The sequence below is a fragment of the Diuraphis noxia genome, unplaced genomic scaffold (assembly GCF_037042655.1).
Source record: "Diuraphis noxia isolate RWA-SAM2 unplaced genomic scaffold, SU_Dnox_SAM2 contig0004, whole genome shotgun sequence".
Taxonomy (NCBI): domain Eukaryota; kingdom Metazoa; phylum Arthropoda; class Insecta; order Hemiptera; family Aphididae; genus Diuraphis; species Diuraphis noxia.
In genome coordinates this window covers 22,421,921-22,437,970 of record NW_028301714.1, presented here as the reverse complement: position 1 = coordinate 22,437,970, position 16,050 = coordinate 22,421,921, and the positions used below count along the sequence as shown (strand labels likewise).

The following is a 16,050-nucleotide window of genomic DNA, read 5'->3' as shown; positions in this document are numbered from 1 at the left end:
TTTTATAAGAGATTACTGATGAGTGATGACTGATGAGTACACAAAACACAAAATAATATTATAAGATATTATTACCATCGTGAAGCACTGACTGATAATAAACATAAATACATTTTTTAATTTCTATTTTCCATTGAGTATTTGAGTAAACAATTGTATTTAACTATTTAAATATAATTAAACATTTTACATTGCAATAACCTAGGTATATAGAATATAAACTTTAAATATAAAAGTAAGTTTGTGTAACATTTAATTTTTTTTTCATTTCAATATTTGTTAAGAAATATCAGTATTCAGAATTTCAGTACCTAATCACTATTAGTTTCTTCCCCATCCCCCGAGATCTAACTCATTTCCCACGCATGCGCAAAAAGTACTTCGGGCCCGAACAAGGTCTGCTTCAAACACGGGCTACGCGTGATATACGCTATCGCTCTATCCAGTGTATATATGATCAAAGGTGTATACTATATATAATGTCATATAATTGTCGGATATTATACATTGTATATACGGATAATATTATTATGTATATCCACTTGTTTATCTCGTCGGTGCCGTAGACACTCGACACCAGCTGCAGGGTCTTCCGAAACGATTGTATATATATATATATATAGGTAGTATATAGGTACAGCGAAAGGATTGACGGATACCGCGCGCTTGAAATCGTTGTATTATTATATTATATATAATAAATAATAATGAATGGAAACTGCGCGGGGGCGTTCTGCGGCAGAGTTTTCGACGTGGCGAAACCGGCGCACCTGTTCGTTAAAATCCCCGTCGCCACCGTTTGTTATAATAATACGGTCATATCACTGTGACTGCCGCCGCTCTCCATATAATAGCGTTACAATTCCTGAACTGTTAAACGTCGTTATATTATATTAGGTACGGATACATTATATTATTACCTATATAGGTTTACCCAGATCTTTCTCCTCCTCCTCCTCCTCTTCGTCATCATCTCATCCACCCCTTCTTAAGCGACGGCAATTCACAGTGCATCGTGTGTGTTGTTCGGTCAGACATGAAAGGCAGTTACACAAATGCGGTGTAGTTGTTTGAAGTGTGTATTCCGACGACACGATACGGTCAAACGCGCCGTGCCGCCGTCATCGAAATCATTATTATTATTATATAGGTACGACTCCTATTTTATTGATTGTATTTAGGTATATATATCGTCTTCATAAAAGTATTTTATTAGGCGCATCTATGTCCTATGATCCGCATGATAATAAAATGCTGTAATAGTATTGTACGTAAACAATAGTATCCCGTTTTACTTTTAAAATAACTTTTCATTTAATTAAATATATAATATTGAAAATATTATTATATCGGATGTATAATAATACAATATTTAAAAAAAAAACTTATATTGTGAACCAAATTATGTACATTTTATATCCCCATAAAAAAGAATTTTAATTTTACTTTTCATCGACATAATTTTGTGGTTTCTGCAATATTTTCAGTCATTGTTAACGTTTTCTTTAAAACTATAATATTATGTATCTACATGTTACGGGCAATGTGGCACGCCCGGGCAATATCCATATGGGAAATTTATGGTTCTTAAGCAATAGGCATTACGATAGGGAACAAAAACAAGTTTATACAGTGTGGTTCACATTGCCCGTAACATATACATGTACTTGGTGCAAATTTGACCACGAATTACTGCTGACTGTAGACCGGTGAATGTTATATACCGTTTTAGACGTGCCTATATACTATATACGTATTTAAATTTTAAAGTAAACCCCTTTCCCGTAGGTCACGTGAAGGTATATGTGTATTTATAGGTTATATATTCAGCTTTATTATCCTATATATATTATAGATCATATTCGCCATGTATAATATTATTATAATATGAATATACATCGCGTGTAATCAACGTCAACGTAATGGATGTGCGTCGCATATCGTGTTTTATGATTATGATTATTATTTTGTTGTTTTTTTTTTGTCGTTTGTTTTTGTCACGGACGTTATATTATATTAATAAACGACGCAGAGGGTATCTGCCCGGACCGTGGAGGGTTGGACCGCCGGACGTCCGGACACCACCGTGGCACAAAAAAATATATAAAAGCCACTGGGTCGGCCGCTACGAGGGCCGTCAGCACGAACGGTCAAGCGTTTTCCTCGGGGCGGGCGGACCGCGTACATTGTGTAAACCGCAGCTTAATGATCTGTTTGACCCTCTTGTCCGCAGGGACCGATTACACGATGTTTCCGGTGACGGCGGTACCGCTGCTGTTGTTTAATCGCCGCGTAAACGTCGTCTACCGCGTGAGCAACAGCATATTATTATTATATATATATATAGTATATACTATGTATACTATTTATACATTAATACCTATGTAATAATATAGCCGATATAGGTCGTGGTGTTCATGTGGAAAGTGGCCAAGTGGCGTGATAATGATATTATACTTTTATAATGAATACCATGGTACCATGCATGGTTGATATATTTACAAGGTTATTATGCATATCGACAAAGGATTGTTATCATCAGATACAAAATGGCTGCGTTAAGGGATATCACAAGTTGAAAAATACATCAATTTTTCTTATTATGAAAAATTTACTGGCTGGCATAAAAGTTCCCTCACATATTATATACTTGATTATTATTGGCTCCATTTACGCTGCCATTTTTGTTTTTATCTTCAAATATTTGATTTAAAGAGGGCATATAAAATGCAGTAATCTTGTATATTTCAACCATGGTCAATACCTAATAATATACCTAATAACCTTATATTATATTTTATAGTTTGTAAACATAAAACATATATACCTTTATGCTTTCGACGAACAAATAAGTATGCTGCACAGACATTTTAGTAAATAAAAAATAATTTATAACTGTAGGCCCGTAGATAAACTTATACGTTTTTATATAGGTTCAGTAGTATAAGGTGGTCGTGGTTGGTATGTGAAATGTGAAGTAATCTACCATCATGCTGCAGTATTGAGTACTAGTATGTTATATACCTATAGGTTAGGTGTATTACATAAGGTTGCTTTTCTAGCAAAACACATATAAATTATCATTTTTGGTTAATCTGTAGCTGGATAGGCTAATATAATTTAATACTAGACATAGCGCATAGATATTAGTCAATAGTCTTTACTTCATTAGATATATACATTATACTAGTATATTATGTAAGTTCTAAAATAGCTATATACCTACGTATCCATTTTACTTGACCAATCGTAGTATTTTATTATATACTCATGAATACTAATTCTATGTGAATTATCGTCCACTTATGAATACGGATTATACTGCTACAGTTCAATATACTCATACCATATTTTTTTATTATTCCTATATAAGCCCATGTCCCAACTGCGATCAAACTGCACACTCCCTTGTGTAAACGCTCCACTTAAGTACTATTATGATGTATTAAACACACCACACATAACTCTTATACCATTTGATTTTCTTTGATTTCAGTTGGTAACACTGCTGATTACGATGGTAGGATTATTGCAACGCGTGAATTAGACTTGGGTACGAAAATTAATATTTAACACACTCAATACAATTTATATTATACATTATACATGATATATTATAAACAGAATAAAAATTGTACAGAAGTGTGACGGTCGATATTTTGCTGTTAGACTTCAATAAGTCAATAAAGCAAAAAGTTTTCATTTCAAAGTTATATATCATATAATCACATAAATATATATATGTAATTTAAATTTCACTTCTGCTATACTTTTTATCCTGGTTAATATTATTATATATTATATTTTTTAAGTAAATGTTACAGTGTTGCCAACTGTTTACTTCTGGTAGAGCTGAGCGTACAACTGTTTTTCAAATTGCAATGTCCAATTTACACGGTTTTGTTTTAATTATTTGTAGGACACAGTGGTGTTAATCAGCTTGGTGGAGTGTTCGTTGGTGGTAGACCGTTACCAGACTCGACGCGACAGAAAATCGTCGAACTAGCCCATTCCGGAGCCAGACCCTGTGACATATCGAGAATCCTACAGGTATCCAATGGATGTGTGTCAAAAATCTTAGGAAGGCAAGTATTATAAAATTGGATCTATATTACCTATATATGTATTGATTAATGAGAAAACAACATATTATGGAGAGACTTTAAAATATAAATAGTTTGAAATATTATACAGACACAATATAGGTGTATTATATCACATTTCAACATTAAATGTCTTTTTAAACATTGATCTTAAAATGCACAGATAAAATGAATATACAAGCCCATTGCCCATTACATATTAATATATTATGTACTATTTGACTTAACTATCCTTTATTATATAATCTATTTAACATTGGTTTTAAAGTTATTTTCCATAATTTTGATTGGCAGTAATTATGAAGGTACATAATTTGGATTGGCTTTACAAATTTGAAGTTTAGATTCTATAGGTACTATAAATATATAGTATTAGTTGTTTGAAAAATAACCTAATAACATCGCAATTGACAAAATATTACGATGAAACGTGATATTATTTATATGATTGAGTATAACATAATGTTAATAAATTATTAAGTGTTGTTTGTTATATGATACAATCATTAATTATATTTTTTTACCGCAGGTATTACGAAACCGGTTCTATCAGGCCCAGAGCGATTGGTGGTTCGAAGCCCAGGGTAGCAACAGCTGAAGTGGTGTCTAAGATATCTCAATATAAACGCGAATGTCCGTCTATATTCGCTTGGGAAATTCGCGATCGACTGCTCCAAGAAGGCGTGTGTTCCAATGACAACATACCTAGCGTGAGTACATTTTACAATATCACACAAATCAACGTCAAAATAATTACGTTGAAACATTTCAATCCGCGATAGAGCTCCCATTTGTTTGAGAATAACACGCGTATATTAACATTAAGTAAATGCGGACATGTGCTGCTAATAATATCGTATTATACCTTAAGGTATATTATTGGTAAATATATTATATGGTACACCTATCAAACAATCTTTGAGCAGACCGCTTCAGCAGCATTTTGCAGATGAAAAAAAGCGTTTGTTTCTCGGTCAGTATAAATGCGGAGTACCTATAATAACGTAATGTAGATTTTTAATCCTATAAAAAATATATAAATACAATATATATTTATTGTGTATATATATTATTTACAAGTATTATTTTTCGAGTTTGACGTGTGCGTGGGTGTGACTGCGGCCTCGGCAGTGGCGACTGAGGAAAGGGAGACACAAATCAGATTTCTTACGCATCACCGCATCACGCCTCTCCTAATCAATGTCAACAACGCGCGTCGCCGCCGATCGTGTGTTTTACACACGCACGCCGTACCTATTTACGAAGGAAAAAAAACAAACAAAAGAATACAAATCGAGTGCACTGCGTAATACCTACAGCGTATTTGAAAAATCATTTCCCTCCCCCGTCCACCAATATATATTAGGTATACTATATAGTATATTTACATTAAATCACATCAAAGACGCAATTTATTTTATTTTTACATTTAAGGTGTAATTATTTGCCCAACCAAATCAAAATATTTATCAAAATCTAACCATCTTGTTGTATAATTTATGGTAAATCATTTCAGAAGAAAAAGGAAATTTTCGACGATAAAATTGTGAAAAATTGCGGTTATTATTTGCGGTAAAATTTCCATAGGATAATATTTTGTAACGCAATTTATACTCGACTATATAAATAATAATTCCCTTTTTCATTTAAAAAGTTATTTTATGTATTTGACTGTAACAATTTTTATCTTATTTGAATATGTTTAAATATGTTAGAATAATTTACCTGCAGTGTAATACTTTGATAATTGATTCAATTTCATAGCCATTTATTTCATAATATAATATAATTAATAATATGTCTACTTTTTATTTAAACAATGAGTACTGATGTGACTGATGCCTACACATTTTTATCAATTATTAATTCATATTATAATATATATAGTTATTATTTATTACCATGTTCATTGTTCATAGTTCCAATATAGGTGTACCTATATACGTCTGAAACGAAACAATCCATAAGGTTGACCTACCGTAAGCGGAGTATTAAAAGTGTATCCAGATTTCAGAATTATAGCCAAAACTTCCTATTACAATTACAGGTTCATAACTTGCACTTATCACTTTCGTGGTAATCCTCACTCCCTAAAAAGCGGATGATGAGTTATCAATTATCTTAATTTAACTTAATATTAATATAATTATGTAAATTGATTTCCTTATCTCCATCACAGTGCTGTTTTACTACACTCTTGTGAATTCATTAATTATAATCTAAATTAATTAATTCATATATATTGTTTGCAGTCAACTCTCAATAGTTTGAAACTTTCGATTTACTGTAGGTACAATATTTATTGTTTATGTATTATGCGGTATATTCTTTAAAAAAATATATATAATATTGAATTACTAATTTCTTGGACCCTATAAAACTACAACCGACCGCGTACCTATATTGTATATAATATAATATTTAGTCCCTCTCAAAACGCACCGTAAAATGTGCAACTATGACGTCGACGATAATATAATAAAATAATAATATTATATAATATATGCACACGGTGAGATTGGGGCAGTGGCAGGCATACACCGCCGACGCACTAGCGATTTCTCATCGTCGCCAGTATACACCGCGGCACGCAGGACGGGCGGTAACGCATATTTTCCACGCCTCGGCAGTTCCCCGAACAGTCAGCCCGCCTTAACGTCACGGTCGCCGCCGTCACACAGCACCTCGTCGCGTCCCCAGGGCACGTTTAATAAGCAACAGCAGCAGTCTTACGACAACGAATGTGTATTATTATATAGTTAAAAGATTATAATAAAATAATGTATATTATTATAATAACATCGTAGGTACTATCGGGTTTCAACCGTTTTCGGGACGATTAACAACTATAATAAATGCATTTAAAATATATTATATATTATTATACTTACGTTTTTTCCTCGATATCATCCATCGCTGACAATTATTATCATTCTTACATTATACAATAATATATACGTGATCGTATATTAATTGCACCGAATGTTCTTTAAAATATATTTATGTGCGGGGATGTATATGATATAGGTTTATATTGATTTCATCAGTTTTACGAAAATTATTACGGATATACGAGAGTGATTGCAGCGGAAATGACCGAAAACAATAATACTATATTTTCACATGGCTACACACACAGACACACACACACACACACACACACACATATAATATTTTATTCCCAAAACCTCAACAGATCAAAGAAATTATCGTCCGGTTTCGGCGGTTTCGCACATAACGTATTCGCGGTGTACTTCATACAAATCTCCGCTCGTCAACAAACCGTCAATCGCGCGTGGACTGTAAAACGGAACGGTGTCGGCAAATCCGTCTCATAAACGGCCTACTATTCACCCCATATTACACGTATATTATTGTGATGTAAAGCGATTTTAATTGTCCGTTTCCCCCGATTTGTGGGAATTCGAAAATATTTTGACATTTCTACTTCCTGGAAGCGTCGTTGCAGTGCGTCTGATTTCTCACACGCGTATATATATATATATATATATATATATATATATATATACGCGTGTGTAATATTATGTATAATACGTGTGTAAATACTGCTGCAGCGGCAGTGTACACAAACACATAGGAACGGCCACGACGGTTTCACCAGACGTGAACATAATAATAATATAATGTGTAAAGGAACAAAAAAATAATAATAAATATTATCCCCGTTTTAAAATTATGTGTTAATAGTAAATATATATACCTATATATAGATGCGTGCTGCAGAGAGCAATTACAAATGTCTTTTATGCCAGTGAACTCCGGGAGTCATTTGTTCCACGACGAGTCCATTGTTCGACTGTTATGTCGGTGATGATAGAGAGAGATAATGTCCCTTTTTCAATAGTCATCTATTGTTTTTTTTCCTTCAGTACAGAAATGAAAATAGGAAAAAATTCTCTTTTCTTTTTCCGATTTTTTTTTTTTTTTTTTTTTTGTAGTCGTTTCAGTGTTTTAATTTCCTACTGAGAAAGTATTATGCAGCGTACATTTTTCCCGTATCGTGAATTCAAATCCAATCAGATATACAACAATCCCTGCATCCTTTTATATCGTGACGATGATGAAGACATTTCGAATGTTTCGTCCCTTCGAGTTACTTTATTTGCATGATTCAAATGTTATAAAGATTATCCCGAATTGACATATATTTTTTAATCAGAAAAACAATAAACGGTGCTCAATAGGGTTGTGCGTTTTTTAGGATGTAAGTTTTCATCATAAGCCGACATTATTAATAACACATCCTTTTATTGTGTAAATATTGCTATTATTTTATTTGTTTAAGTAAAATGCTAAGCCGTATTGTAAATACATCGATACAATACGATAACGGAGTCTAGTAATTACCTATATACACCTCCATACAACCACACATTGTCTAGATCTTTGAAACGTATATAAACCTCTGAAATTAATAATTATTATTCTCACAAATCTCTATTGGTAAAATCCCAAACATATGCATTATGCTTCAAATTGCCTTATAAGTAATTTCAAACACAAATCACATGGTATTAAATTTAAACAGCATCACAGTTAAAAATGTTCTATATGTATGATGATAGATATAGGCGTTTTTAAATATTTACGTGACGGATGTGTTAAATTATTTTATAATATATACAAGTTCAAGGGGAGGGATTGTAGTGTGTGTTTAATATAATTTATATGTTTTTAGAAAAATTCGGATGATTGATTATAGCCTATAGGTAAGAGGTGCCTACAATAATACCCTTGATGTTTATTTTATATGTACCTATACTAGCTGAATTCACCAACATGTGGTACAGTGTATTACTGGGTGTACCAAACACAGAAAAAGAAAAATCTATGTTATATAATATGGAGAAAGTGAGAGGTGGAGAAGAGAAAGAGAAAGAAAATCAGAAACCGACGGCAACGCGCGCCGTGTACGTTGTATATGTATATGGTATATGTGTATCGCGTATAATATATATTCTTGTGTAGATATAAAAACGGGAGGGAATGCGTAATCAAAGTGTGAAAAACCCCAAAGTTTTTCCGGCGTCAACGGCGACATTAGGCGACACCCTTCAGGACAGTATATACTATATATATATATATATATATACACGAGGTGTTGTACGTGCAAGTCGGAAAGAAAGAAAACAACCGACAAACAAAACTCATGCATTATGGATTTGTCGGCCGCGCGACACATCAAGACTCGCGCAAAACCCTTCGACTCGAAGCCGCCGCCGTGATACGCGCGCATTTCTCGCACACCCACACAGCACATACACAAGCTATATATATATGTATCGTGTCAATATATATATAACGACGCGGCTCGGCGCTACCGATTTATAATATAAATGCGTGTGTGTGCACTCACCCTGCCACTATTTTTGTACGGACCCTGCGCCGTATAAATCGTCCGAGTATATAAATGAAGAAAAAATATAACCGCGGCGACAATACAATCGACGGCTGCGTAAATGTATTCCGGTCGGAAATTCGTGGTTATATACTTTTCGTCACGACCGGCACAAAAGACCTCCGCCGCTGCCGTGGAGAAAAAATACCAAGCATATAATATATACTATATATAGATATTGAGGAATAAAAAATAGGATTTATTATGGCTGAATTTATTGTATATTTTTATATATTAATATATATATAACATAGAATGACGAAGGCGGTCGGACTCGGGGTCTCGGGCGCGCGCGCAAGACAATGGCGACGCCAGTCTGTGTATATTAAATTGATTGGAAATTATTTTTTGACAATTTTCGAAATCATTATCGTTCACCCACTCATCTGCTGCAGCTATAGATAGCCACACTACAGACATGCTGCTGTTCGAATATTTTACGTTTTGCAAAGTATTTTACGTGTGTCGCGTCGAGCTGAATCGCCAGAAAAAAATATTAATAATTCACCATTCACATACTTCTTATGTACACAAAAGCAAATACATAAAACTGACTACCATATTTATATAGTCATTTAAACTTTGTGTTACACTATTGGCTTGATTTTAGTGTTTTTATATGTTATATAAGATTATAAGATATTATATAAAATCCTCGTCGGTTATAAACGCAGCTTAAATAATAAACTGCCCTGTATACAGTGTGAACATTGAACTTATCACAAGAACATGGAATATTAAACTTCTTTAATTTTAGTTACACCTTACACATATTATAATATTACTATAGCAATATGTCTTTATAAGATGTTTGTAACTAAATTGTAAATTTACAATAATAAATCCTACTTAAGTCTTAAATATTTTAAGCGTTTTCGACGTCAAAAAATCAACAGTGCAGATTCGTATAATAAGTACTCCGTATGACCTTTTTTCAAGAAACTAGTGAAATCACTGCAGACAACATAATATATTAATACACGCTCATCCAAATTTTGCGTTACAAATTTAGAGGACATTCCGCGCATCATGAGATGAAACTAGTTATAATTTATATAATGTTCACTTCTTATTTCACAACGAAATATTAATTGCAGCATGATCCCGTCAAATACGCCTACACTATAAACATAATTATTAATATATTATTATAAGACTGATACAAAATATTATTAATCACGAAATTTATTAATCCGTGCGCAGGTGTCTTCGATCAACCGCGTGTTACGCAATTTGGCGGCGCAAAAGGACCAGCAAACACCGGCGTCCGTGTCGCCAACTTGCAGCAGCACGGACGCCGTGTACGACAAGCTGAGACTGTTGAACGGTCAAGCGGCGGCGGCCGGCACATGGCCTAGACCCAATCCTTGGTGAGTATTATAATAATAATTTATGCATAATATACGCACATACATAATATACTTGACGAGAGTATATACATATATGTATATAGGTGATCGCGCGGATGACCGCACACGCGTTTACGCATCATCAATAATAATAACAATAATAATGTACCTTATACTAACGCTCACTGTCGTTATTTGTTTTGTCTTTCATTATGATACGCGCATAGGTATCCACCAGCATCTGGCGATAACCCGTTCGGTCCGCTACAATCGACCGGCCGCCTGAGTCCGAATGCCGCCAACTGTACCGTCTTGCCCGACATACTCGACAAAAAAGGTAAGACATCAACGATATAATATATTTATGAATTTATGATGTATATATATATAGTAACATTAAGCTGTTGTGCTTTAATTAGTTTTCTTTTCATGAGTACCTTTATACTTGTAAAGTTTATGCGCATATATGTATATAGACAAACCGAAAAAAGGATTTTCGTATAAAATTATTATACTTATAATAATAAATATATAATGGTTATCCAGTCTACTCCCAGAAAATACACTGTCGTATTAACATAAACATATACAGTTGTCACTTCAAGGTATAATACTACCTGTCACTATTTTACTTAATACTATAATAAATAATAATGGCGTATTACTTAAATTAAATAATGATTATATTTTGCATAAAATAATAGCATGATAGTATATAACTATATTAAATATTACACCTAATTGTGTATTGTTGATAAAATAGTAGATTATAATATAATGTTAAAACTTTAAAAACAATTCTATAAAATTGATTTTATTATTAATTGTTATTCCTTATAACTATCAAGAAATTTAATTCAATCGAACCTGTAATTATTCTTCCATCATTTGAAGTTAAATAAAAGTAATACTGCAATATGAAATTGAAATTATTCCATAATCTGAATATTTAATTGCGCGTTAACCGTAATTTAAAAGTGGATATTATTCGCAAATTTACTTTCTAAACTAAACGAAACAGTTTGTGATTTATTTATTTGTATTCGTGTATCAAGATTCAGTTTGCAAATATAATGATGTAGTAAAAATAATTAACTACAAGAAAAAAACTAATTAATAGTTATACGACATTTTGTAAAAAAATCCAGTAAAAACAATTCAATAAACGTTCATATTTTATTCTGCTTATACGACAATTATATAGTCTTATGATACATAGTACCTATATATATCATGAACTCACAATCGCAGCATCTATTTATTAAACCGCAACAACTAATCTACAAGTTCATATAATATTACAATACCATATAATATACATGTTAATAAAAAAACTGAAATAATTATTAATATAGAACAGGTCAGTGAAATATAGATACCTAAATATTATACGTGCCTATGGCTAATACGTATATATAGTAAACAAGAATCTTTATTTCACCATATCCTGTGGGCGGGGTCACCGCGATGATAATATTGGGGTTATACAAGGGGGCTATTGACGCCGTCGTGCCTTTCTATGTACATAAAATTCCCCAGTCGGTATTTATTTTTATTTTATTTTTATTCTACTCAGCTCACGTGCGCTTACATGGATATACGCTCGCGGTTGGTTTGGATATATTAAAAAAAAAAACTCATACCAGCTCCGCTGTGAAACAAGAAAATATTGTATCAAAGCGAAAACGGAACTGTTGACGGGCTGCAGAGGGGTTATTATATTTAGATAAAGGGATTGCCGATGGACGGGTGTGCGGTAGTATTACCGCAAAAAGGGTTTTTGGGCTCCTCCAAACGGTAACCATATTAAATTTTGCTATAGCGCGGAATTCCGGTTTCAGCATCGAACAATACACACACACACACACGCACGCACGCACGCACACACACGCACACACACACACACACACACACACACACACACACACACACACACACACACACACACACACACACATATATATATATACGATGCAAATAAACGGCGGAATGCCAGCAGTCGGGCGGCCATTGCGTACCACGGCAGCGGTGGCGCCCCGAAATTGTACGTGTATATATTTATATATAATATAAGAGAGATAATATTACAAGCTCGAAATAATATCTTGCCACGTGTACGAGATACATGTTATATTATTCTATTATAATAATATATATAATATATCGTTATTATTATACGCCCTATATCTGGCCTATCCTTTCAGGAAACGTTTTGAAAAATGCCTGCAAAAATTGCAAATTGATGTATTAAACATTTAAAACTTTTCCATGACTTTGTTACGTGTAACACAATATATTATGCATATAAACACATGAATTCAGATAAAAACATATACTTTGTGGGTATAGTTATGTATATATATTGAAAAATAAAATACCCATAATGTTACAAGATATGCAATTATAGTTCTATAGAAACGATTATAATTGTTAAGAAAACAGCCCTTGTAAATTATAATGTATCTACTTTATACGTAATCTGATAATAAACTAATCTTTTTTAAATATAGATACGTGAAATATCGATTCACTCCCTCAAACTCAAAAATATTGATATATATTTAAATTTAAATTATTTATGTATTCTTCATGTGACTGCAACTATCGCGTTGGTATTCGGTAGAGTCAGGCTCAGCTATAGGGCATGTAAAATACCCTTAACTATGTTAAGTTACTGAGGTATTACGCCCCGTGCATGAAATAGTTAGTAAATAGGTATAGTTGTACATGGTACATCTTGTTAAACCATACAATTTTATACACATATACGTGATAAACCTATTGCTATGGGTACAATGGTACAAAATACAAAATAAATATAAATACTTCAAAACTACCGAAGCGCAATAGTAGTAATCAGTAGGTAATATTATAAAAAGAAAAAAAATGTTGAAAAGTTGTTATATCAACTATATACTATATAGGCTGGCTGAGAGTGGAGAGAATCCTTAGAAATTATATAATATATTATATGGGTATATACCTATAATATGTATACACACATATTATACCAGTATATATATAAGTGAAGGTATACCTATATACATATAACAGAATATACCTACTGGTATTGTATGGCCACATAATATGGTCATATTATAATAATACATATAAGTATAAGGTATGTTGTGATATATATGTATATATTATATTTTACACGGTGTATAATGTATATATATATATAGGTAACTACACTATATATAAGGTGCTCTGCGGCACAGGCCATTTTGATTGCGCGTGATGTATCTTATTTTTCTCGTTGTTCGCGTCGGTAAATAACACGCGGATGAATATAAAGACCGGGTGCTCACGTCCGTATATGTATACATTATATCGAATAATATATTATGAATATAACGTATATTATGTACATAATATAGCCACCGTGTTATATTAATATGCGGACCCCGCGCGCGGTATTGAATTGACGACGTGGTATATCCTTTTCTCCCTCCATATACCTCCGACACTCTCACTCTGGCATATGCACTTATGTATTTTCAAAAACCCACCGACGTCCATTTAGCCGTAAATAATTTGCTTTGAGCCCTTCGCATGACGTGCGTGTGCCAAGCGCAGCTGAACGAAAATGACGTGTTATCATCGCGGTCCTTCGTCGGTTTCACGCACCTCCTTTCTTATGTACTTATATTATACAGTGTATATATATATAAAAAAAAACGTAACGAATGTCATTTGTATTATTAAGCATTATACTTGGTAAAAAATTTAAAACCTTCAAATACGGGGATGTAAAAACGCGCGTGAGATTTAACGTAGCTAAACGCTAATAATATGTAACCTGCATAATATATCAATCTTCGTTTTACCCAAAAATCATATTGAATTAATAATATAAAGGGGATCGATGCCACTATAGGATTTCGATACGGTTTGTATTTCAAAAGGTATTTAAATACACGTGTAAACCTGTTATGAGTAGATTAATAGTATTTTAGTAATTATTATGGTATTTAATTAAATCCTGTATCATACAGGCTGTATGGGAATTACAACTGCAATGTTTGAAAATACGATCATGTTAACGCATTGAACCATTATCACTCATAATTTTTTGTGTTTGGTTTGGAATTTAGTTTAATGGCTATCAGTGCTTCTTCATATTAAGTCTTACACATTGTCATTATCCTCAACTTTTATAGAATGGATATAGATATTTATTAAAGTATAGTTTTGCTTTATTATTTTAACAAAATCTTACCATTCCAAACTTATAGGTCCCGTACGGTACAATGTATAAATTATCTACTAAATATTTGTATACACTAAAAATTATTAAATACCCATACGTTTCTTTATTCATAATTAGAGATACTATAATAAGTTTCTAAGAACTTCAATATTAGCAACAAAAAAAATGCTTATGATTTTACTTAATTTCAAATATTACCTATAGTGTACGCAAAATTATATATACAAAAAAAAAAAAAAAAAAAATACTTATGATTTTAATTAATATATATTTATATATATTTCAATTTCAAATATTACCTAATGGTGTACGCAAAGAATATACAAAAAAAAAAAAGTAGTATTTAATATGAGTAAATCTTGGTAATTTAATTATTGTTCAATGATGAAAGATCACAATAAAAATGATAACATAAAATTTTTATTTAAATTTATATATTCATATTTAAGTGATATTAACAATATTACAATACAAAATAAATAGCCAAATTATTATTGTATTCAACGCCTATAAAATTAACAAAATTATAAAAATTAACTTCATACGTGTAGGACGTAGGTATAATACAAAATTTTTAAATTTTAATTATTTTATATAAAATGATATAATATTATAAAAAGGGTTTGTTACTCCAACAAATCAGTAGTCTGTTAAAGTTTATAAAGCGTGTTTATGAACCAAAGAATTACTGTTCTTAGCATTTACTTGAGATTTTATAGCTGAAGAGATAATTGTGTTCTGACGTGTTTATACGCAAACTTTAATAATATCCAACAACAGATCATGTTTTTAATAACGGAAACTTTGGTCGTCAACCACTTTTAGTGACGATTTAAGTTGATTAGACTCTTCTATATACTTAAAAAGAATTAAACCACCTAACATAATTATATTCTATATCAATATAGGTAGCAGGTTTTCACTCCTCACTTTTAACTATTAATTATTAACTATACTATGCTACCT

The 16,050-nt window shown here is 32.3% G+C and overlaps 1 protein-coding gene across 2 annotated transcripts in view; it reads left to right on the top strand.

Moving 5' to 3' along the window:
- The window catches only part of LOC107162084 (paired box protein Pax-6-like), a 59,424-nt gene that overhangs the window by 15,675 nt on the left and 27,699 nt on the right, over nt 1-16,050 (top strand). Inside the window, exons 3-7 of one of the 2 annotated variants that reach the window (XM_015508800.2) lie at nt 3,497-3,553; nt 3,920-4,085; nt 4,633-4,813; nt 10,726-10,892; nt 11,099-11,208. In XM_015508800.2, coding sequence (XP_015364286.1) covers nt 3,497-3,553; nt 3,920-4,085; nt 4,633-4,813; nt 10,726-10,892; nt 11,099-11,208 — 681 coding nt within the window. The remainder of the gene's footprint in view (nt 1-3,496; nt 3,554-3,919; nt 4,086-4,632; nt 4,814-10,725; nt 10,893-11,098; nt 11,209-16,050) is intronic. The other variant, XM_015508807.2, reaches the window with a different exon arrangement.